General features: G+C 36.0%; 1 protein-coding gene across 1 annotated transcript in view; it reads right to left on the reverse strand.

Moving 5' to 3' along the window:
- The window catches only part of dipk2ab (divergent protein kinase domain 2Ab), an 84,383-nt gene that overhangs the window by 11,929 nt on the left and 45,132 nt on the right, over window positions 1–27,322 (reverse strand). The window contains exon 3 of the mRNA XM_079805474.1: window positions 22,834–23,137. Within this exon, the coding sequence (XP_079661600.1) occupies window positions 22,834–23,137 (304 nt within the window). The remainder of the gene's footprint in view (window positions 1–22,833; window positions 23,138–27,322) is intronic.

Genomic DNA, 27,322 nt, shown 5'->3' on the forward strand with positions numbered 1-27,322 from the left:
TTAGCACATTTTGAACGTGAAATTAACTGCTTTGCTTTGAAAGGTGTCCTAGCGATTGTAGCTGAGAGATAGACGTCAAACAGACTCAAACAAAGACCCAGAATTCTGTGGTGTTACAGCACTGTGGCTGCTGTAAATGGCTGTTGTACGGTTTCTTTATGAAATAACAGGCACAATGGCAAAGATATTTCTGCAAAAACTCCAAAGTAATGTTCGGTTGCAGTGAGAAAGTCACAAGAGACAACTAAAAAAACTCATGCGTGTATTTAGCCTAGTGTAGATCTGTTTGCTTACACATCCCCCAAACTCCATTTACATATGAATACAGGAAAGGCCAAAGCCATTGTCTCACAGGTGAGGAACAGGCCTAACAGAGCTGTTACACCCATGTCACAGACACAAACTTCTCATCCAAACTAGAGAAAACGCTGGGATTTACCTGGGAAAATTAAATCAATGTACACTTTTTCCAATCCCTACGACACATTTTTCAATACTTGGGTCACTTTTTTAAAACTCTTCACACACTTTTTCACACAAATTCACACAACTGAATTTCAGCTTGGCACAGCAGTTATTTTAGTGTTCAAAATGCACTAAAACTACCAAAAAGGACCCAACAAACACTTTTTCAATCATAAAACACAGACCTAAAACACATGATCATTACACAATGTTTTCTTCTGTAAAATTTTCTTTTCAAAAAAAGACTTACACTATAATTCACTGCAGTTTATGTTACATGGTCCTTGGTCCAGTACAGTATAACATTATTCCTAAATTTTTCCCCTTTGAATGGATGGCAATGCAATTTAAAAACTAACACCAGCTAAAGCAGGAATTATACTGAAATATAAAATCTTAAAATCCAAAGGGACCCACTTTATATTAGGTGGCCTTAACTACTATGTACTAACATTTTAATTATCCATTTGATACAATGCACTTATTGTGTACATACATGTCTTTACATTGTACTTACATTTTTAAATATACCTGCATGTAATTACATCTGTAATTAATTTATGTAGTTACATTTGTAATTACACTGTTGACACTTCCCTTACATCTAACCCTACCTTTAAACTTACCAATACAACCACACCTGACCCTACCCGTATCCCACCTCAATATCAGCAAAAGTGTTTTGCAATACAATATGAACACAATAAGTACATTGTACCTATTTAAGTACATAGTAGTTAAGGCCCCCTAATATAAAGTGGGGCCATCTAAAGTCATAATTTATCATTGATTTGGCATAAAATACATTCAATGGCGACATCTTTCGATTTATAAGAATTATTTTCTTACTTCAACACAAACACCACCAAAACATTATGAACTGTATAGGCCAATTTGAAAATTTTTTGATTCTCTTTTCAAAACTCCCTAACTTATGTTCAAAACTTAACTAAAATTAATTAAAAAAAACAAAACAATTTGCTACATTTAGGCAGTATTACCATATTGAAATATTGGGTGATTCTTTTGAATCATCAGAATCCTTTTTGGTAGTTTTAGTGCATTTTGAACACTAAAATAACTGCTGTGCCAAGCTGAAATTCAGTTGTGTGAATTTGTGAGAAAAAGTGTGTGAAGAGTTTTAAAAAAGTGACCCAAGTATTGAAAAATGTGTCGTAGGGATTGGAAAAAGTGTACATTGATTTAATTTTCCCAGGTAAATCCCAGCGTTTTCTCTAGTTTGGATGAGAAGTTTGTGTCTGTGACATGGGTGTAACAGCTCTGTTAGGCCTGTTCCTCACCTGTGAGACAATGGCTTTGGCCTTTCCTGTATTCATATGTAAATGGAGTTTGGGGGATGTGTAAGCAAACAGATCTACACTAGGCTAAATACACGCATGAGTTTTTTTAGTTGTCTCTTGTGACTTTCTCACTGCAACCGAACATTACTTTGGAGTTTTTGCAGAAATATCTTTGCCATTGTGCCTGTTATTTCATAAAGAAACCGTACAGCAGCCATTTACAGCAGCCACAGTGCTGTAACACCACAGAATTCTGGGTCTTTGTTTGAGTCTGTTTGACGTCTATCTCTCAGCTACAATCGCTAGGACACCTTTCAAAGCAAAGCAGTTAATTTCACGTTCAAAATGTGCTAAAACTACCAAAACACTTCATTGATGTCTTAAATCAACTCATTCTTCCAGAACACAATGAGGATTCACCCAACATATACACTTTTAACTCATACAACAAAAAACACTAACAACAGTCAGCATTATAGTATATTTTTTTGCTGTTAACTTCAGTTTATGTCACATGGTCCAAGTTTTCATTAAAGTACACACGTTTTCTCCTTTTGTAAACAATAGATTATTTTTGTAAAACAATAGATCTGTATGGAGTTATTTATACTCATATATCTTATAACATCCGGGTACTTTTGTGCATCCTCTGTACATGTGTTCTTGAGTATTGTAATTGAACTTAGACAGTTGCTGATGACGTACAGCAGAAACACAAGGATGCAATATCACTAAACAACGCTTTTGCGAAACATCCATTAAGTATATTTAATTGTGCTAAAATCACACTATTGCAAGTATACTTTAGGTTCACTTTAAATATCTCACATTTAAAGACTGATATTATACAGTAATCCCTTACTAATAGTGATATTACAGGGTTTTTTAAACATCTGCTAGGACACATTTCTGAATACTCATCACTTTTTCAAAACTCTTCACTCAGGGATCACATCAGCCTATGTGGCTAAACTGTGGATCATTTATTTGCTTTGGCACAAAATGCGTTCAATGACGACATCTTTCAATTTACATTCATTCTTTTCTCAATTAGATACAAACGCCAGCAAAACTTTATGAACTATAATGGCTAATTTGAAGGTTCACACTTTCTTTTTTAAACTGTTCAACTTATGTTCAAAATTTTAACACAAAAATGAATAACATAGAAATTTGAAACCCCTCTTTAAATGCTTGCTATGGATGCGAAAAATGCAGAAAACTGAACCTGATCAGATTTTTTTTTATGATGAAGGAAGGAAAGTTTCAGAGGCTGTGTGTAAACGTGCTTGATCTTTTTTTTAACGTGTGAAAATTTCGGTGTGCGAGGATATTTAGTCATTACCATCTATATAAAAGGGGAAAACTTAGGAACAATTTTATACTGTAATGTAAACATGGACCATGTAACTTAAACAATAATGAATAAGCAGTAGAGAGTCAAACTTGAGTCAAACTGTTTTGTAAGGAAATTTTTATTTTTTATTTAAATTTAATATACACTGTATAATGATTTTGGAGGTCAAAACTCAGTTGTGTGTTGATTGTTGAGTTGAAAATCTTCGACTAAAGTGTCAATGTTAAAAGACATTCAGTTCACATAATTTAATTGAGACGGATGAAGATTTTCATGCAAGTCACCAAAAAATTTAGTTCTGACCTTCAAAATCTCTACAGTGTGTTTGTGATGGCAAGAAATGGCAAAGCAATCAAACAGGTGTCGTGTTTTACCATCCAACAGGGGACTTAAGTCAATTTAAGGAAATCATGTTCACTGTATAAAGTGTGACCTGCAATTGTTTCCTTAAAGAGTGATTTCTGCTTGATTTAAAACATAAAACACCAATACTTACCATAAAAATACACTATAATAAGATTTTGGAGGTCAAAACTCAGTTGTGTGTTGATTGCTGACTTGAAAATCATCAGTTGGTTAAATAACTAAAGTGTCAATGTTAAAAGTCATTCAGTTCACATAATTTAATTGAGACGGATAAACATTTTAATGCAAGTCACCATAAAATTGAGTTATCTCAATATATACAGTGAATATCTACAGTGTGTTTGAGATGAAGAAATGACAAATTAAACACACTGGTGTCGTGATTTACTATCTAACAGGGGACCGAGTCATTGTGTTTAACATAATCATTATTCAAAGAGGATCTGCAATTAATACATTAGAGAAATATTTCTGCTTGATTTAACTCTTAAAACTCAGTTATTGCTATAAAAACTCTAAATCTCTACAGTGTGTTTATGGCAAGAAATGACAACGCAAACACACTCGTGTCGTGATTTACTATCTAACAGGGGACCGAGTCATTGTGTTTAACATAATCATTATTCAAAGATGATCTGCAATTAATACATTAGAGAAATATTTCTGCTTGATTTAACTCTTAAAACTCAGTTATTGCTATAAAAACTCTAAATCTCCACAGTGTGTTTATGGCAAGAAATGACAACGCAAACACACTCGTGTCGTGATTTACTATCTAACAGGGGACCGAGTCATTGTGTTTAACATAATCATTATTCAAAGATGATCTGCAATTAATACATTAGAGAAATATTTCTGCTTGATTTAACTCTTAAAACTCAGTTATTGCTATAAAAACTCTAAATATCTACAGTGTGTTTATGGCAAGAAATGACAACGCAAACACACTGGTGTCGTGATTTACTATCTAACAGGGGACCGAGTCATTGTGTTTAACATAATCATTATTCAAAGAGGATCTGCAATTAATACATTAGAGAAATATTTCTGCTTGATTTAACTCTTAAAACTCAGTTATTGCTATAAAAACTCTAAATCTCTACAGTGTGTTTGAGATGAAGAAATGACAACGCAAACACACTGGTGTCGTGATTTACTATCTAACAGGGGACCGAGTCATTGTGTAAATCATAAATAAATCAAAAGTGGTTTGTTTAAAAAAACTCATAAATGTATAAGGTGGTAAGGTGGGCCTTTTACACCCCATTTTACATGGGGCAAAAGTCACACATTATTTATACAAATACTTGAGCTAAAATGTTTTTTTTTAAATAATGTCTTAACACTTGTTTAAAAGAATAGTAAAGTTTGTACTATTTTCTGTTTATTTTGATAAATACAATAATATTCAATGAATATAGGCTACTGTCATTAAAATATGTTAAAATAAAAAATACAAAAACAAAACTTCTAATTACATTCTGGTTGTTTAGATTTTTAAATCCTTTTTTCTTGGATTCTGTGTAGAATTTAATTGTAATGTAATGCAAAGTTTGAAACTAGTCAGGGTATCTAGTAAAGAGATGTAATGCTTGTTCCTTTAGTAAGCAGCCTGTTAAACAGCAGAGTCTCTCTGGGACAGCAGGCCATTCAAACAATAGAGGAGTGTGTGTGAACGACGTGTGTTTAAGAGCCCTTACAGTTCCTGCTCCAGCCTACAGGGGAGCTGCTGAGTATGACCTTAAACACACACACACACTTAGGTCCCCACTTGGTCATAAGTTTTAAAAAAATTACCAGAGTGTTTTTACTTAATTTTCATATGATTTAAACACACACACTTGTAGGTCCCCACTTGGTCAAAAGTAAAAAAAATCACCAGAGTGTTTTTTTAGTGTTTTTACTTGATTTTAACATGATTTAAAGCATGACCAACAGGGGACCTGAAAAATGTCCCCTCTTGGCTCAGAGGTCCCCTGTTAGTGAGTGTGTTACGACACCAAGGTCCCCTGTTAGATAGGTAGACAAGTACACACACACACACACACACACACACACACACACACACACACACACACACACACACACACGCCAAGTATGTGCATCAGCAAAACTTCACTGCAGACAAATCAGCATGTTTAAAACTGCCGCAACATAATCAGTAGATATCAAACTATCTGTAACAATGCAATACTATCACATAAAAAAAAAAAAAAAAATTACTCACATTAGTGTTGCATTATTCTTTTCGGATCCAATATAGAAGGCACAGCATTGTGTTTTAATCTCAATAATGTCTGCAAATCCAGTCTCGACCTGTGTCTTGTTTACAAATGATTCCGCAGTGAAATGAAGCGAACAAACGTGCACTAGATCTTCATTAAAAATAAAGTTCAACCACACATTCCTAATATTAGAATCTGAAGGAAGCTTATTCAGTGACTGTGTTCTTCCACAGGCACAGCACAATATCTTGCTATTGTCGGCATGTTTATTGCTCGGTAGCGCCATCCGTTTAGCTCCACGAGTCGGTGGGTGGGGATACAGAATCAGGCGTACTCTATTCTTATGTCAAGGTGTGGCATATTCTGAGATCGAGCGTTTGTTGGGGCTGGTGTCAATAAAAGCTTTTCTTTGACTAACAAGGAAGTTTTCAGCTCAGAAATTTACAGGATATTCTTATATCACGATTAACGTCATTAATGTTTCATATATATCAAAGGCTGAATGAAAAGTACATTTCTCAATTCATGACCCCTTTAAAGGGATAGTTCACCCAAAAATGAAAATGTAATGTTTTTCTGCTTACCCCCAGGGCATCCAAGATGTAGGTGTCTTTGTTTCTTCAGTAGAACCCAAATGAAGATTTTTAACTCCAACCGTTGCCATTTGTCAGTCGTATAATGCATGTGAATGGGGTCTAATTCTATTAGAGTAAAAAAAAACATGCGCAGACTACTTCAAATTAAACCCTGCGGCTCGTGACGACACATTGATGTCTTAAGACATTGCTGCGAGAAACCGAACGGTTTTTATGCTATTATTTGACCTCATATCAGACAAATGTCATCAGCTCTCCAGACCGCCATAACTTCCTGTGAGTAAGGTCAAAATACCGGCCGGGTCATAGATATATACATATATATATATATTAGGGCAGGGCAAATTAACACGTTAACGCGGGCGATTAATTTTTTCAGCTTAACGCATTAAAAATATTTAACGCAAATAACGCAGCGTCCGTTTTTATATCCATTTTTGCTTAGCGTTACATGATCATCATGCTCTTATTCATGTAAATGCTTCCAAGCGCGACAAGACACAAGCGAACACGCTGTATGCCAATGTCCTGTCTATGTGTGTGTGTGTGAAGAGAAAATTGTAGCTTTAAATGATGATTCATCTATATTTAATTTATTATTTATGCAGTTAAGAAAGGTGTTTGATAACTATTACATTTCTGTATATGTATAACAGGGAAGGCCATGGGTAAATATAACATTTATTATTTTGGGTTTATGTAAAGATTGTTTTAAGTTCGCTTAAATTAAAAGTTGTTTTTTTAAAGCCTAATAAATGTTGAAATTGGGAGCTTTCAGTTATACTGTAATGTAACGTCATTAATGTTTCATAGAGACTTTAGTATCAGTGATACTGGCCTTCATTGATAAAAAGATGACAATACAACACAAATTTAAAATATGCTGTCTTTAAATTGTTTATACATTAATTTGGAGAGTAACTGAAATTATTACAATATCAAAATATTAAAAACTTAAAATATTAAAAACGTGTGATTAATCGCGATTAATTACAGAAAAAAAAATTCGATTAATTAGTTAATTTTTTTTAATCGATGCCCAGCACTAATATATATATACATACATACACGTAGATTCCTCATTCGAGCGATCCGCGCAGGCACTAATGAGGAATCGATGTATATATCTATGACCCAGCCGGTATTTTGACCTTACTCACAGGAAGTTATGGCGGTCTGGAGAGCTGATGACATTCGTCTGATATGAGGTCAAATAATAGAATGACTGGCACACAGCAAAAGTTGGAGTTAAAAATCTTCATTTGTGTTCTACTGAAGAAACAAAGACAACTACATCTTGGATGCCCTGGGGGTAAGCAGAAAAAACATCACATTTTTGTTTTTGGGTGAACTATCCCTTTAAATGTATTATTTACTTAAATTGAATCATTGATGCTAATAACTATTATATTTTATTTATTTTAAATACACATTTCATTTACACACACATATACATAATTAAAAAAAAAAAAAATATATATATATATATATATATATATATATATATATTTTTTTTTTAATTATGTATATGTGTGTGTAAATGCAGTTCATGATCCCTTTAAAAGTAGTGTGTTCCAATAGTTTTTGCTATGTATTGAAATTGGTACAGAGAATGACATGTATAAAAAATAAATAAATAAAAAACGTTACAGAAAATTTTGGAAACAACAGTAGTTCGAGAAATTGTGTATAAAAGGATCAATTAACAAAAAAAAAAGAGAAAAAATAGTAGGTATTCTCAGTTTCATTTAAACTAGAAGATTATTAAAAATAGAGAGAGACCTGCAATCAGAGCAATTCTCTCATCCTCAGAATCCCCTCCCTCTCGTCCCTTCTCCATTGTGTCTTTACAAACACATCATCCTAATCTTTGTTGTATTATGTCTGGTCAAGACATCCGCCCGTTGCAAGGCAGGAAGGAAGCTACTTGATCATCTTTAGCAGGCCAAGGAGACAAATGTGATTGTGAGCGTCAGTGGTGCGGAGCCGTGCTTTAGATCGAAATTCATTTTAGGCTGTGGCTTTCCCTGCATCGCTGGTCTAGACAAACATTCTGTTTCCAAGACTTCTGCTGGGCTCTCTCCAAAGCACTGCAGATAATTTCATTACGGCTCTGCGGATCAATGTTGCTTTGTGCTCTTTAAATACTGCACTGGTGAACTTGCAGCCTAATTGACTGGCCTTTGTACCATCAATTGTTCATAACAAAGGATCTTTTTAGTCGCAATCTAGTTGCACAGATGTCGAAATGTGTTTCTACGTCAAATTCTTGATGCAATGCTGCCCTTCCTGTCGAGTCTGATTACAATGACTGCCATTCACAATCAACATGTGCATACACGCATACATGTGTAAAATCGTGATTAATCAAGTTGGCATTTCAACTGGATTTAAACAGAAACTTTCAACAAATAAAAAAAGCTAATGTAATAAATACAAAAATAAATATAAATGGATAAATAAATATATTTTTTAAAATATAAATATAAGTAATGGATAAATAAATATAAAGGATAACACAGATCAACATACAGTCAAACATGCACCTTCAAACATTTTTCACATCACAGTTTATTCGCTATAGTTTAGAAAATAGTAATGAAATATGACAAGAACAAATTCATGTCAGATAACTTGTAATGGATTACAATCAACCAATCAGCTGTTAAGTACACAATCAGATAATACCAATTCAGGTCAACCAATGACCAAACAATGCTTAATTTTGTTCAGCCTGTGGTGTAAAAGGTTGCATTAGCAATTAAAGAAGAAAACACTTCAGCAAAACATGGTCAAATCAAAGTGTCTGAATAATTTTGGTCCCAAATTTGTATCAATTTCACTGTATGAAATTTTTTTGGGGGGTATACTGCCGTCCAAAGGCGAAGCGCAGTAACTACACATTTGGTCAAAATTGAGTTAAGACTTGAAATGGGCTTTGTGACATCTGTTCTGTCTTGTGACAAAGTTTGCTGGTTCAATTTTGTCCAGTTTTAGAGAAACGAGCGTGTCAAAATTGCAGTAACTACAAAATCCAAGCCAATACCAAGGCAAACCGCAGTAAGTGATGTTACTGCGTTCTAGCTTTGTTTCCCCGTTTTTGACACAGCAGATACTGCGGTTTCAGCATTGTCACGAATGGGGATTGTATGCGGTTTGCCCCGATCGTAACACACAGAAACAATCCCGCAGCCATATGATGGTTGAACTCGCATTAAAACGCAAATATTCAAAGACTGGTAAGGAAGTAGGGATGAAACGGTATGGAAATTTAACATCACGATTATAGTGACCCAAATTATCACGGTTATCAATATTATCACGGTTTTGTTCAAACGAGATGAAAGTGTTCAAAAAGAACAGATGCACACACTTAAAACATTTCAACAAGTTTTATATTTGAAAATCAACAAACAACAAATAAATAAAGCAGCTCTATGCACTTTTTTAAGCAAGATTCTATTCTGTGGGATTTCCTTCCTTATAATGGCCGTCGTCAATAGCAACACATAACGCATAAATAATAATAATTTGTCGTAAATATAATCTCTAATATTATCTCTGTAAATATATTCTCAAGCAATATTTTCATCAGTGTTCAGCAATGATGCATTTAAATCTAGCATATTTTGTGTAAGAGCCCAAACAGTATCCTAGTGAAATAATGCATATCCATATTTCCATATGATTTGACAGTTTATTTTATTAAATATCAAAATGTGTGCATCATAGCTGACACCTAGATGATCACTTTACAGTCAGTTTTATGACTGTCATTCTCTTCAAATGCTATTGAAGTTTGAAACGTGTATAACGTTACCAATGTTGTGTGTAACTTTAGAGACGGTCCCTAAATTCGCCAGCGTTGTGCCAGTCATGTCAGATGCGCTGTGGTTCTGCTGTGTTTGTTTGAAACTATTTTCGCTGCTGAAATAGAACAAAAACAGTCAACCTCTGTATGATGAATAAATCTCCTGCGTACATCGCATGTTTATCTCTGCTTTTAGTGTAGATTTCAGCGAGTGAGAATGACGCGCGCTCCGAACAAAACTCCGGCTAATCTGAACGCTCTGATTATGAGACATACATTGCATTCATAAACTCAAGATAAACACGTGTGAGTAGTTATAATGCACAACGCGATTATAACAGATGGCTTTTGAGAAGACTATAATAAGTTCAACAGCCAGATTTGCTAGTGTGCAGCCGAAATAACATTAAGTTACACCCGCAAATGGCGGTTATGTCAAGCCCTGATTATTATCCCTTAAATGTCACCCTAGTCTTGTCTGAACTTGTTTGTGCGCTTCACGTTATTATTTCCCAGACGTAGTTTTGGTAGTCAGGTCAAAGTCCACTTGCCTTGCGTTCGTAGTTTTGAAGTGTTCCCCATTACAGCGACTTTCTTCTGGCATGTTCTGCAGACAGGGTGACCATCTTCGATTAAATTTCCGTCAGGACTTTTGTAAAAGCCAAAAAATGACAACGCCTCAGATTTTGTCCTTTTAGAAGTCTGAACAATCTGAGTCCTGTCACTGCCTTCTGCCATTTCTTCTCATTCAAAAAACAGCGGTGCTGCGCCAGACTGACGCTGACTGGACATGATTTACCGTGAGTTTTCACAATCGTGATAATCACACGCGGTTTTAATGATAATTAAATTTGTACGATATTACTAACCGTCACTACATTTTATCGTGGTTTATCGTGAAAGCGGTAATCGTTTCATCCCTATAAGGAAGATAGCAAAATAATAATTCATAATAAGGCAACTGCCGGCTTTATAATCAGTTAACATTGACTAGCCAGCCGCTAGCAAATTTTGACTTACCTGTGCTGCTCTATTAATCGCAATATCCTCTGACAACGTAAAGATAATCCGATTTAATCACGCTGGTGTTTGTTGATACGGACATATCTCCGTTTCAGGCAGCTAATCCAATTGTATTGTCAGGGGTTACTCCTTCAAAAGTTATCTGGGTCTGGTAAAGTTATCTTGTTAGACAAAGTTACTCTAAAAGTTAGCAGCGCCAGTCAGCAGGTGACAACCGGACGAGCGCAGCCGGCCGACAGCAAGCACACTAGGTGAAAAAGTACACTTGCATAATATACCTAAAGTACTCTATTTTCACGCACTAATTTCGTAGGCTACTTAATATACAAAAAAAGGTGCCAATCAGTTTTTTGGATTTCACAGATAGGCTAGCTAAGAATACATAATAATTATATTTTAATTATTAATTATAGCTTTAAGGGTGTAGATAGCACAAATAGGAAATGTACATGTTTGAGAATAGCTTAGAAGTTAGGCTAAAGGGAGAAGAAATACGTAAGTTAACTTACTCTCTAACCTCTAATTCTAGGAAATTATGTATGGCCATATTAAAGGGATAGTTCAACCGAAAATGAAAATTCTGTATTATATAAAGTTTATTATTACTATAAACATGTATTAAGAAGCATGAAAAAAAGTTGGATGAACACATTTAGTTTGCAGATACTGCACTTTGCCTTCGCAATAGTGTTTTAGTTGTTTAAGGTAATTCAAAGGCAGAGTGCAGTATCTGCATTTTGGGGGTCAAAGATCACATCGGTGGTCATGGTTTTTATCTATAAAAAATGTCTTCCTAAGAAGGCAATACATGAATGCATTACCACTAATCTACCCACAACATGTTTGACTGGCTGGTGTAAAAACTTTAAAGCCATTTTTCTCAGTTTCAGTGTTTGCGTAGTTACTGCACTTAGCCTTTGTAGGGCAGTATAATATGTCACCGTTTACTTTATTTTGCTATCCTCACTTACACAAATGAACTACAGTGTCCTGCACCCACTAGTAAAATATTATATCTGGTGTCTGAATAATTTTTGGTTGGACTGTACATCGATCAGGCATAACATTATGAACGCGAATAACTGATTATCTCTTCATCACGGCACCTGTTAGTGGATGGGATATATTAGGCAGCAAGTGAACATTTTGTCCTCAAAGTTGATGAGTTAGAAGCAGGAAAAATGGCCAAGCGTAAGGATTTGAGTGAGTTTGACATCACAAATTGTGATGGCTAGACGACTGGATCAGAGCATCTCCAAAACTGCAGCTATTGTGGGGTGCTCCTGGTCTGGAGTGGTCAGTATTAGGGCTGGGCGATACATCGATTTTATAGATTCACTCGAATGTGTAGTTTACGTCTACTTGTTTGAATGAAAATCGTTTTTCTCTTGCAAAAAAATCGGTTTTCTAAAGTTGCAGATATAATTGTCTTCTGTAAAAGTGCAGGTGATGTTTAAATAGTGCAACTGTGCTGAAAAACATCACACAACACACACAATAATAATTCAAATCAATGACAAGTTTTATATGTAAACCGATTCTGTATTTATTCATACAATCATGGTGCAAACAGTGGTAAAAAAAGCAGAAACAGCAAAAGTAATTATCCCAAAAATCTTTTGCTCTTCAGATTACAAAAAAGTTGAAAATAATGATTTAATGATAGAACTTCAGTAATTTGAGTCGATAAGGTAATAATACCACAAATTCTTCTACTAATGAAAATAAACAGCACTAAGGAATAATGAGCTTCTGGGTTCATGAATATTAATCACGTTGTCAGCGCTCATTCAAACTGATTTGCTGAAATCAAAACAGGCACAGTAATAGGTGCACGCCAGCCAATGAGATTCCCGTTTGTGCATTCGTTTCATCCTGTTCATGAAAGGCTGAATAATTCCAAATAAACGCCATTATTTTGCAGGAAAATACAACAAAGGATATTGTTTACATGTAGCAAGTCAATTCTGTGTGGTATAAGACTCTCTCGCTCTCTCTTTGAGTGTGTGTGATACACTGAGAGCTCTCAGTCACGCGCCTCACACTAGTGTTTACTGTGCGTCAAATACACTGCGCATTCATTGAGTTGAACTGAAATAGTGTGCTTTACCGATCGATTGAGACAGAGTGAATCTCTTAAGCGCTCAGTCCAAGTGCTCCAAGTGCGAGTGAAAATACATCTGTATGTACAGGTTCAGATTGCCCTCAGGTAGCCCCTCGTTTAGCTACGAACTCTTCCGCAGCTTCCGCCATAGTTGTTTTTGCTCTGCACGTGAGATGCGGATTCAGTGCCAGCGCTCCCATTGCGCGGCGCTTAGGGCACCGAGTGCTGCGGGGGGCACCACAAGAAAATTCTCTCCAACCCCCGTTCAGCTATACAAATTGACGAACGCAGCCACCGCGGCCATCATAAAGTAATAACCCTTAGGGCATCAAGAGACGGCCAGCGGCGGCACTGTGCGGATGAGTCGCGCCATCAACTAGGCTTTATCGTTATTATCGCAGGAAGACAAATTCTTATCGTGGGGAGAATTTTTACCGGTAAATCGCAAACGATAAGATATCGCCCATCCCTTACATTGGTTAAAATTTCTGATTTATCTGGATTAAAACATTGTCGGACACATTTGGGATACTGTAGGTACACAAGTCAACAAAATAACAGTGTTCTAGTGGTTTTTAGAGATTTTAATCCAAAATTTTAACATTTTGTGCCTTTAAAGAAAATTTGGCCAGTGCTGCTTCTCGGGTAAGTTTATCTTGTTTTAGAGTTTTTTTTTTCTCTTGCTATTAGGTTTACGCAAAACAACCAATTATCATAATCGACTAGTCAGTATTGAGGGAGCCCTGTATAATTAATCAGGTGGCGTCAGGTCCACAAAACCCTATTCAGACACGCTTTTCAGGGATATATGGACACTAAAAGCAGACCTTCAAATGGGCAATTCAACAAATAAGCAGGCAAAATAACTATAACCATTTATTGTACAAAAGTCCTCTCAAGAACAGCTCATATTGAGATCGATGCATCACTGCTGCAGAATGATGCACTTCAATAATCTGAGCGCTCCGACTCACTGGATGATCAAAGAAGATTTCATGACTGACATTGAGTCTCTTCACTTAGCGTTTTAGGCGTGTATATATACACAAATGGTGTTTCAATGGCTGTAGCTGTGCTACTTTAAATTAGATGAATTAAAAGATGAGAGGGTTTTACCAAGCTGACTGTTAGTACACTAAAGCACAGCCCATACTATCAGCAGGCAAAAAAAATAAAAACTTTGAGAAATGGTGTCCTAAATTATTTAAGGACTGCGTCTCTGTGAAGAAACACCAACACAAAAATATATAAACTCACTAGTCGACCACACTGACACTGTTGATACTGCACATCCTTTAACTATTAAGGGTGTGAACCTACACTGGTCTCACGATTCGGTTAGATTACGATTATCATGCCATCGATTCAGTTCAATTCGATATCACGATGCATCACAATGCATTGACGATGCACTGCATCCTCATGTATACAATTTTGTCAATAAATATTAGAAGTTAGTTATATGAACTGAACCTTTAATTTTACCTGCTCAAAGAAAACACACTTCTTGAATGTATCAAACATCAAACAAAAGTCTGGGCACAGAAGACAACAGCAGCATTTAGAACAAATACACAAAAGTAAATACTAAAGGCCACTTCAGGAGATGGTCTGGGCCACATTACAGTCAAAACTAAAGTCTAAATGCATCTGGTCGTTGAAACCACATTTGTAAAAAAATAAAAAAATAAACGTGTGAGCATGTTATAGGCTGTGTCATGTTATAGCCAGATATGAAAGCGCTAATGCAGCATGCATCGGCACAGATGAGCAGCTGAGTATCTCCTCATCAAGCTAATGCACAAACTACTGCAAATAAAAACCAAAAGTAAGTCGCAGATTCTCAACTAGGCCTGTCGCGATTGGTCGATACAATCGACTGCGTCGACGTCAATATTTTTAGTCGACTGGGTAAGTTGGGTACGATATGAAATTGTATTAGTACCGGTACTTTAAAAATGACAGCACTCTAATAAGAGCAGTATTTCTTAATGTGCGTCGATGTGTGACAGCAGGAGTGAGGACGTGTGTGTGAGCTGTGAGTGTGTTTTTAACCCTAAAACAATGATAAAACAATGAATAGTAAGTTCTGTCATATTATTCAATTACTTTTACAGTTTTTTGCCATGGTATCGATTCAGTATCGGTATTGAGTTATTTTAGTCTGGTATTGTATTGGAGTCATAATTGTGGTATCGTGACAACACTATTCTGTATAAAAAGTATTTGCTGATGTTCTCTTTTTTTGTTATGTTGGTTTCAAAATGTGTACCTCTTTAAATTTTTACTCTTTTAGTTTTACATTTTGTCAAGTGATTGTTTACATTTATACTTTTTTTATAGTACACTACTGAAGGCCAACGTTGCAAGTTAAAATAAATGTTTTTAAGTAAAATTGTTGACAATTATTGTGATAAATTAGTCGATAGATTAATCAATAAATTAGTCGATAGATTAATCGATATAAAAATAGTCGTTAGTGGCAGCCCTATTCTCAACACAATTATCTTCATTAAAAGTAAAGAAACTAAATGATCTTACCAGTGCTGTTGCCGCGCTCACTCCGATTGCGGTCTTTGATTTTGATTAGCAGATGTTTAATAAAATGCAGCTCATATCTGTTGTTTTCAGTAACGTGAACTCCATTAAATCTGCATATAGTGCGGGAATTAAAGATCGGATTTAAATCCGTTTTGCGGAGAACATTTATGTGCCCAAGTGTAAATGAAATTGTTTTGATAAATCAGATGGCTTTGATTTACACACAGCGCGTTTGTTCTCAGGTCATGCTTACCAGGTTGTTCATAAAAGCCGAAATGTGCCCAGATGTTGGCTTTTAAAGTAGTTTTTAATTATTCACACCCGCGTCTTGCCTCCCTCTAACAATGTATGCTACCGCGACAATGCACATACGCAACAACAAATGACGTTAGAAAATAATCAGTACATTATAATCGGTTATGGTCTATTACTGAACCGCGATGCATCGTAGAAACGATTAATTTCGACACCCCTATTAAATATCCCGACTAACATGTCAAATAATTGTGCCTGATAACAGCTGCATGGTCTAGATAGAATTTTAGCAAAGCTAAATGGTTAAAAAAATTACTATTTCTGCAAAACTCCACTAACATATTGTATATGGAGTCTTTTCATTAAATGAGGAAGAATATATATACATATGTATTATGTATTCATGCAGCTGTATATATGATGTTACAGCATATCTTACAAATATATTTGATTAATTTAAAAATACCTGTGACAGAATAAAAGGATTCATCTTTCATCTGTTAAGCATTTCTCTGTTTCTATTAAACTGGATGAACATGGATTTCCAAAGGGAACTTCCTCAAGGACATTATATCAGTCTTTTTTTTTTTTACTCACAACAGCACCTTCTTGTAGTAATGTAACCCATATAAGCCCTTAAATTGAGCTTTGGTGTGTATTATGCAACTCACCCATAGTCCAGAGTAATCCATATTCATTAACATCAGAGGGAGGGTAAGAAATGTATGTACGTTCTAAGGCTACGCGATAAATCGTTTTAGCATCCATATTAGGATGTGCGATGTCAAGTATAGGGATCGTAGTTGATCTGTGATACATGCGGACCAAGCAACACGGTTTGAAACGCACGTGATTCTCGGATTGACTGCAAAGTTTAACCTGCATGGAGTGAAAGTTTATCGTTTTCACACATTGTAGGTCCTGTCAGATTAAACATTCAAGCGATTTTAAGCCATTCGAGCCAAAGAAGACACGAAAGAACCCGTTTCTGAACTTGTGCGCCGCTGATTCCTGTCCCGCAGACAGCATGCGAACACAGAATTCCATCCTCTTCTGCCTCTATGTGTGCTTGAACATTCATCATTTTAGCATCGATATTGCGATGTGCGCATCCACAATAGTCACATCGCAGGATGTGCGATGTCAAGTATAGGGATTGTAGATGATCCGTGATCTGTGATCCATACGGGAAGCTGCCCCCCGGTTCAGAACGCATGTGATTCACTGATTAATTGCAAAGTTTAACCATCATAGAGTATACGTTTATCATGTGCATATGTTTTTAAGTCGAGTTAGGTGCAAGAGGATTGTAATTTGCAGCTTTAACTGAGGCACTACAGCGATCTGTCACGACACATTAAAGAGCCACAAGATGGTATTTAATGTTTAATTTCTTAAAAAATTTGAAAGTTGAGACTTTGTGTTTTCTTTGCTCCGCGTTAGAGCTGCACGATTTGGGGAAAATATCTAATTGTGATTATTCATTTTACAAATGAAAAGTGTGTGTATACATGTATAACATTTTGTGCTCATATATTAATATGACTAATAATAATAATTATGATTTACATTTTTTTTCTTTTATTATGATTTGATTATTTTTGCTAAATAAAAATATTTCTTAAGAGTATTTAAGAATAAATATAATATATTAATAATAATATTCATATTTTACAAAAAACTGCAGGGTTACCTGTTAACACATGCAGGCAGCCTATGACTAAAAATCACTATAAAAGGTATAAGGATTTATTATAAAATATTGTATTATTATAAAAATCTGTGCTTTTTATCTGTGGTATCAATTTCTTAATTTCTGTCAGGAGGTATGCAAAAATCAAGAACAAGTCTACATCTTTAATATGAAATATGAGCCTCTTATGCATCCACTGTGGGGGAAAAAAAACTCCTGTGCACTGGAGAAAAACATATGGATTGTCACATACATTTATTTAGAGAGAACTATTATTTTTACTCAAAATAGGATGGAGTGAGCACTGCTGGGCGCTAAACACACTCATGTTTCATTCATACTGGAAGCCAGAGGGCGCCCTCGAGCAGAAACTGCACATATGCCTCAGAGAAGGTAATACAATGCTATAATGTAACAAAGCTAACGCTGTTGCTGAATAAAAATAACTATATTTCTCAACTATAACCACATTCTGTGATAAGAAGCCACATCAGCTCACAAAAAGGATATTTCAAACACTCGACTGACGATATGAAGCGAGTTAAAAAAAACATTTTAAAACGGTTTCTTTTTTTTGGCTTTTCAAACACACGCTCACAGTGCTTTCAGACGGAGCAGCATTTAATACTGATCACAGACAATCGCAGCGTTTACGCTTTCATAAATCGTCCGATTTCAATTAATCGTGCAGCCCTTACTCCACGTGGTATTTTTTTCCGCCGTGAAAACATCATGTGTGGTGCGAGAGGCCATGACATACCAACAGTAACTAAAGGGGACGGGTCTTTGTGAATGGTCTTTTGAGCTTAAACGGACACGTTCACGCAAAATGAGTATCCTCGTAAACGCAGTCGGTTATGTGTTGTAAATAATTGAGAAAGAAAACGGATGCGTATCATTTATATTAGGTCCGTGCATTCGTCTTAAAGGTACAGAAGCCTAATATACCTGCAGGTGTTTGTCACCAATGGTAATCAAACAACAAATGAGAGAGAAAATTACTTTTGAAGCTTCAAAAAAGATAAATTGTATTAATTAATTACATTAGTTATATTTCATGTGTACTGTGAAGACTGTAATTTTACATTTAATTATTAAATTTCTGCATCTAAATTACCTGAAAAACAAAGCACTGCTAATAGTTGTATCTTTTTTCTATTGCATTTATCTATGCTTTTAATCTGTATATTATTTTCTATGCAGATTCACTCCCCTACAAAATTGGGCTCAATTATTCAAGAATGATTCATTCTTTTCAAATAGAGCTATTCAAATCATAGAAAATCATTTTTATATCACAATATATAATCGCAGAAAAACAAAATAATCGCAATGTACATTTTTTCCAATATCGTGCAGCCCTAATACATGCAAAATAATGTTAAAATACCCTCCTCTGCGAGTATCCTTGTAAACGCATTCACATATGGCTTACGTGAACGCAAACAATTAAGAAAGAAAATGGATCTTTATCATTGTATTGGATCCGTGCATTCTTTCTTAAAGTGACAGCAGCCTAATATTCCTGTCATTAACGCCAATTAAATAACAAAATACAAAGAGAAAATCACTTTTGTAGCTTTAACAAAGATTAATTATTTCATTTATACAGTGAAGACTATGCAGTGTTATTTTACATTTGATTATTCAATTTCTGTACCTCAATACTGTTAGACTTGACTGAAAAACAAAGCACTGTTTATTTCATTTGTATCTTAGTTTTTGTTGTATTTAAGTAATGCTTGTAATTTGTTTATTATTTTCCATGCAGATTCAATCCCCTACAAAATCATCTTGATCATTCCAGAATCATTCATTCTTTCCAAATAGAGCTTTTTAAATCACCCAGTGAAACGGTTTTCATAGCACAATATATAGAATCACAGAAAAACAAAATTGCAATGTCAATGCAGCCCTAGTGCGTAGGCACCTGTTGTGAATCCAGTGAACATTTAGCATGAGAATGTTTTCTACTCACATAATTACACAACTTAAAGGTAATTATTTGTGAATGAAACCCAATGTCCTTAAGCTAGCTTGTAAAAACCGTGCTTTAGTACTTCTTCAAAGCTGAGCTAAAACAATTTCAATTCATCCTAGCGGAGCTGTTTGACTGGTAAAAGGGGACACCCTCCCCTCGAGGGCTCGATCCCACTTCAATGACAGAACTTCTTCTGTGAGGCTTTTGGCACCATGACAAGTCGCCATTGAAAAGAGAACTAACTGGCGTCACTCTGTCCTCACGTGCGAGTCTCTCGCGCACACACACACACACACCCGCATATAGACACGTCTTATATCTGAGGCTTTCAGGAACCAACCTTGTTCCCTGAATAGTGTTCTATCTGATGTTGGGTATCTCCCCTGAGATTCTGGTCACAAAACACAAAGGCACATGTCTCTATGTGCCGGTGACGTGCTCGAAACTGACGTGCTGGGTATATAACAGCACTTCTGCGTCATTCGGAGTCCTACAGGTGTTTAGCAGGGTTTATAAGGCACCTTGATTAAAATGATTGCATGTAGAACTCCAGCACAATTGGTTACTACCTAGTTATTATATCCAAAAATGAATGAGAAATGATTCACAACTAAAAAAAAATATATTTTAAAATTTTCAGTTTTCATTTAAATTCTAGTGATTTTTTCCCACACATTTTATGTCCTTTTGTTATTTTTATTAGCTTTTGTTGTTTTTAATATTTATATTTAACTTTATCGATTTTATTTCAGTTTTAGTCATTTTAGTATTTAAACTTATTTTATTTCAGTTAGTTGCTAAGACAACATTTCTACTGTTTAAAAATGTAAAGTTTACGTTTCTCATCTAATATTTATATTTTATTTCTGTTCAAGAAATTCCAATTAACAAAAAATATTTCAGTAGTTTTAGATTTAATTAACTATAATAACATTATTCCAAACTATACATTTTTTTTCCTCTATGGAACGCTGTTTTGTACCCCATTGACAAAAAAACTATTAAAACATTTTTAAAATAACTAATTTTCTTTTATGCAGAAGTAAGTAAATCATGCAGGGGAACAAAACACACGAGTCTGTACATTATATTCCATGTCTTCTGAAGCCATATTACAGCTTTGTATAGAGAAAAAAACAAAATACTGATGCCTGGTTCATGAAAAAAAAAAAAAAAAAAATGAGTCTCATGTTTTCAATTAACTATTTGAGCCGTTGCACAGAATCTGACTGATTCATCTCAAAATCCACTTACTCAGTCACCTAGTGGCAACAGCTCAATGGAGAGAATCACTTAAAATGTTGGGTTGTTCTTTACACAAAGCAATCGTATGACTTCAGAAGACTTGGAATTTAGCACACTAGCCATTCACAGACTACTTTTACGGTACCTCTATGGTGCTTTTTTTATTCTAGAAAGGTACAAAAAAGATCAGTAAATTCTCAAAAATGTCTCCTTTGTGTTGCACAAAAGAAAGAAAAAGTCATGAGTATGGTGTACATTTTAGGACATCCTCAGACCTCAGTCATATGATGAAAAGGTGTCATGCCTCAAGGTGATGATACATGGGGCAACTTTTTTGAGCAATGTTGCTGGGCAATGTTACAAAGCAATGTTGCTTGGCCAAATCTTTAGATCGGTCATGGGCCCTGTGTCTTACCTGGTTGCCCATTGACGGCAACATTGCCTAGTAACATTGCTCAAAAAGTTGCCCTGTGTATCATCACCATCAGACTAAAAGGCTTCAGTCATTGGACGAAACGGCATCGAAAAACAACCTCAGGTGTCAGGTGTTGTACAATTAGGCATTGGACGAAACAGCCTCAGAATAAAAGGCATCGGACGAAACGGACTCGAAAGTATGCGTGGAAGATTCAAATTGCCCCGCCTCAATGTGACATCCCATGCACATGGTTTTCTTACTGCTTTCTTACTGCTTTTCTTACTCAGTCCCACTGAGATAGTTTTGTAAATGTGTAATATTCACTAGTTTTATTTGCATGTTTAAAAAGTTAGCTAAATAACACATTGCAACTAGCTAGCTTGTATGTTTGCAAATTATCATGAGGTGAAAAATCTTTTGAGACTTTATTTCTGCTGTTCCATAAGTGCCACCTACTGTTAGAGGGTCGATTACATTTTCATTCGGACCGTTGTCATTTTTCTGCAGACCAAATTTAAATCGTCATGTTCTCTTCTGTATAGAACTTGACCATTTATTTAAAACTAAGAATAAAATATCAAGTACAGCTTACCTTCAGTCTCTCTCTCTCTCTCTCTCTCTCTCTCTCTCTCTCTCTCTCTCTCTCTCTCTCTCTCTCTTAATGCTTGAATAACAATTCGCCTACATAAAGAACATTGCCAAGGGATTAGATATAAATACCTAAAATGAATACTATCAATAGATATATTCTACATAATTAACACAAACACACAGCGTCACTGTTTTGTTTTTTCATGTTTAATATAGCCTACTATAAAGCTGCTGCTTTAAAATAATCTATTGTATAAAGTACTATATAAATAAACATGACGTGAATAGGCTGGAGTGCTGAAATGCGGAGCTGGTGCGAACCTACGCATCATTATGATCAGATGCTTTCTTAACTGCTGTCATTTTTGATGTGTGCACATATTCATAGAAACGTCACTCTCAGCAGGGTGGACGGTGTCGGGATGTTCACTAACAGTATGTCCCTGGAACAGTATGCCCTGGAAAGGTATTTCCAACTTTGTTTTACCCCTAAGCAAAGAAAAAGAACTTTGCAGTGAATATATCGGGGCCTTGAGTCTGTTTCGTCCGATGCCGTTTTGTCTGAGGCTGTTTTGTCCAATGCCTCAATGAACGAGACGTTGTTTTTCCTAAGACCTGAAGCCTTTCAGTCTGAGACGTGATGCCATTTTGTCCAATGACTGAAGGTTGAGGATGTCCTATAATGTACACCGTACATGGCAGTGTGTAAATGATAACAGAATTTTAATGTGTATTGTATACTTTTTTTGGGAAGCAAATTTGAGTGTCGGATGCAGTTGTCACTGCGGTAAATCAACAAACTCTGTGTGTAGAGAATGAGATTTACTGTACATGTAGGAAAGAGGCAATCTATTTACTCACTCTGTTTGATCAACCTCTTGTCGGCCACCACAACATTCTCCGCATCCACCACAATGACCTTCCCGTCCCGCGGGCCCACGGCAAAGTTATCGAAGCTGACGTCCAGCAGGTAGAGAGCAAAATCAAAGTCGTTGTTGGTAAGCTGCTCAGCAATGTCCATCAGTTGCTTGGCCAGGTCTACTCTCTTTTCCCAGGGAGCATTGAAGAAACTCCACAGCTCCTCGCCCACGTAGTTGACTGCCACCATCCGCCCACAAGCACCCAGGTACTTCGCAAATGGCCAGCCTTCGTCTGAAGGGAAACTCTGAAAAGAGCACACAAGGGAACGATTTGGAGTTTATCTTCAATAACAGTTCAAAGCCACACTGAGTGAGTTCTCGAAATTCCCATCGTACCCCTTCAACAAACATCAAGTTCAAATGAAAACGTTTCGTCGGCCAAACTAAGTTGGCTACTCCATATGAACTTCAAATACCTTCATAGAACAACAGTAAATTGGACTACGGGGAATTGCGATTGGTTTCAATGCTGACGGAAATGCTTCTGGTGTCCAGACGTTGGAATTGAAATGTTTTGAGATGAAAGCTAACAGCTCTGGTAGGAGGGCTACTTGAAGAGGGGGGAAAACACGACATCAATTGCATGCAAAACAGCAGGTTATTATTTTAATATGATGCTTGTTTTGTCTGACTCACACCGAGGCAGGAAAATTGTGGATGCTGGGGAGGCATCTGTCAGTTGTGACTTTACTTTTCTAGCCTCTTCAGATACACACAAATGAGGCAAGTAAAGCAGCTGTACCCCAGTAACTGGGTTGGTCTCTCAGGGCCTTGAGTGGGCACGTCTCATTACAGCTACTCTGTCTATTCCATCTAACGCAGCATGGAAGAGCAGAGTCAATTATATATGAAAGAGCACAAATTAGAGCAAAATAAAAGGAAAAACCAAATACATTCATTGACCAGGACAGACAATCTGGTTTATTCAATCAGAATGCCACTCTATTTTAATGATTCATATTTGAATTGTACAAAACCTTCGTCTTGTTTTGCTCTGGAAACTTACAGCTGATATTCAGCAATAATTTCCCCTGCTTTATTTTTCCGAGCTACTCAAATGACTCACACGAGCTTCATTGATATTGACAGACAGAGCTGCGCAAGGGAAAAAGGTGTACAACTGCAATCGGATTCCCTTTTATTTCACAGTCAGGGAAATTTAATAGTCTAGTTTAATCTGCCTCAGAATCTGGTTAAAGTTTAATGTAGGGTCTCATTAATATTTCACTATACACATATTATTTAAAAACATACAATCAGTAAAAGGACGCAGAATAAAACAGCTGCAGTCCAGTTCGAGAGATTTTTGTTACACACTCTTAGACTGGTGCTTAGAAGGGTGCTGTCATAATAGCATACATGCATTTATGCTACTACTTTTTCAGTATCAAGCAAGTTGAGCACAATATCTTAATTTTCTTTATACATGAAATACCCAGATAAGGTAATACTGAAGTGTGAGGTGATGGGAGCAATTGGATCTCAATACTAGTGTAAAAATCTTAAAATGCATGTGCCAAGTTCGAAGAAATCTTGGTTACACTTTTTTTTTTTTTTTTTACAGTATGTGCACTTACATGTACTTACAGTGTACTTAGCTAAAATGGGTTAAGGTTAGGTTTAGGGGTAGGTTTAGGGTTAGTACCTAGTACCTAATTACTATTATAAGTACATGGGGAACAGGACTGTAAAATAAAGTGCTACCAAAATCTTTGTAAAAGATAAAAGATATGTATTTTTCTTATACCTTGAATAGATGTGTGTTAATTAGGGGTGTGACAAGATTTATCGTCGAGGTGAAAAGCGGTCTAGTGTCATATTGTCATGACCTGGTCATGACGGAGTGTGAGGGTAAAGTTAGGATAGAATATGCCAACGCTACGTTTACATTACGCCTCCACTCGAGTTTTGCTTTTTATAGAAAAAAAAAACAATTTAATTCAGGTGGATAACAGTCACTTCAAATCCATCAGCTCATCCAACAGCAGCTGTTCGAGTCGTACATAGTGCAAAGACAGCAGAAGCGTCAGACTTATATTTTAAAATGCTGAAAAACTGAACGAAAACAGGAGCGCGCATTCAAATGCGATTTCAATACGTTATCGCTGTTTGAAAGCGGCTCCCTGAGGCATGCGCATATCTCCCAATATAAAAGCTACCTCGTTGTAACCATCTCTTAGCTCTGTATCATGCTTGAAGGAAAATGTGGTCTCTATTTGCACTTTGAATATTGAGTATTTTGATTATGGTATTATGGTTATTGTTTGCACTTAATATCTATGATCAGTTCAGTTAGGAGGTCAAAAGAAGCTCATGTGCAGTTCCAAGGTCTGAAGAGACAATCATACAGGAAAGAAGCATGTCAGTTGAGTTTTGGGAAAAATCTTTACAGTGCTTGTTGTATTTTACTGCATATGATAATTCATACTCAGAAAGTAGAACTGAAATGACATTCATTACAAGATGATGAGTTAAAACATTTCAAATGCATCTGCAAACAATTTTTCTAGTCATGTATTTCATCATTGAGTATTTCTTAAAAATACTATGTAAAAATCTTGTCTCGTCCCGGGAAATAAGTGTTTAGTCACACCCCTAGTGTTAATGTTAACCTAATTCATAAATATATATAATACCCAAATTAATCTGCAGAAGTCAGGTGGCTCTAAGTAATTTACATTCATTATCATTGTAATGTTATGTGCTTCGAAATATGATGTAATTTAACTTATTTCATGACACTTTGCAGACTCTGCTCTGGCTGTGTGTATTCATGTGTTTTGGAGGAGGCGTGACTGGAGAGCGTAGGGAAGGTGGGATTGTATGCTTTCAAAGCTAGCTTGCTATGGCTAGCCTCTTCGAATCTAAACACCCGAGCTTTAAAACATGTTTATAAGAAAGGTTTTTAAATGAATGAATAGATAAAATAATCTTTTGACTCACTATTTGATTGTACTACCAAGTTAAGTCACATACTTGGGCTGCCCTCGACTAAAGATTTTTCTAGTCGACTAGTAGTCATTAATTTTTAGCCATTAGTCGACTAATCATATGTTTATATTAATAAGCCATAAATCATAATAATGAGCCTTTAATTGCCTATATATAATACAGCCTAATCAGCGCTCAAACGCACGCATAAAGCTTGCCACAGCGCACCGGCAAATGTAATGATCATGAATATGGTGTGAAAAAAACAGCAAAGAGATTAATAATTTATTGATAAAGTGTTAAGTTTTTTTTCAGCTGCAGAGATGAAGTCGACTATGCGGACTCGTCATCTCCGCATGTTCATTTAAAAGTAGACATTTCCATCTTTCTATAGATAGGCTATATTCCTCATGTCTGTGAGGCAAGTAGACGTTGAGTTTAAGTTCATTTTTGTTATGTGCTCAAGTTCACTGAGACGGCAGTTCAAGCACACCTGATTGTTTTCATTTTGTTTTTATTGTGAGTTTACAGAAATAAAAGTAGGCATTTTACAGTTTGCATTACTCATGTATGACCAAAAATTACATAGTATTTAAAGGTCCCGTTTTTCGTGTTTTTTTTAAGCTTTGATTGTGTTTACAGTGTGCAATATAACATGTGTTCATGTTTCGCGTGCAAAAAAACAGTATTTTTCACACAATTTACTTATCTGTATACCGCTGTTTTCACTGTCCTTAAAACGGCCTGAGAATTTCCTCTTTCTATGAAGTCCCTCCTTCAGAAACACGTAACGAGTTCTGATTCGACAGCAGCTTAGCGCACGTTGCCCGGAAAGGTCACGCCTCTTACCATAACGGAGATGCATGCGCTCAATGATCTCTAAGTACAGCGTCCCTGGGAAAGCCAAACAAAGGTGATTTGACTCCGGGATGAAAATAACAGCGTCTCGACGACATGGCGACAAACAAACTATACAAACGCAACACTTCCTCTTCTCCACGCGGGAGCAACAAGACCACGCCCCCTTTTTCGCTTATTCTTGTGGGCGGAGGTTAGTCAACAAACTGTTCTATTGACGTCATTAAAGCAGGATGTACAGGGATGTAGTCCAAACCGGTCGTTCGCTGTAGGCTTTGAAAGGGAACTTCTGTTAAATAAAATATCTTGCTTGGCATTTAACTTTGAGCTTTATAATTTTACAGGTATTATTTATGCTCTAACAGCAACATTACACACTAACTAAAGTTTGAAAAAATGGGATCACGAAGAACAGGACCTTTAAAGGAAATGTAAGTGATCGCACTGGAGCTTGTATGTCATGCAGTAAGCGCACTCTCCACACTAACACAGATATGTGCCTATATAATAGTGCACATTTATCTAGGTTAACGTTAGAGCGAGCTGACTTGTAAAGTAGCTACTATTTAAACATTTCAAGTGAAAAGCCATTTTTGAGTTTGATGAATGAGCGGCGAATGTTTGGATTTCCAGTGGTTAAC

The sequence above is a fragment of the Gobio gobio genome (assembly GCF_949357685.1).
Source record: "Gobio gobio genome assembly, chromosome: 23".
NCBI lineage: Eukaryota > Metazoa > Chordata > Actinopteri > Cypriniformes > Gobionidae > Gobio > Gobio gobio.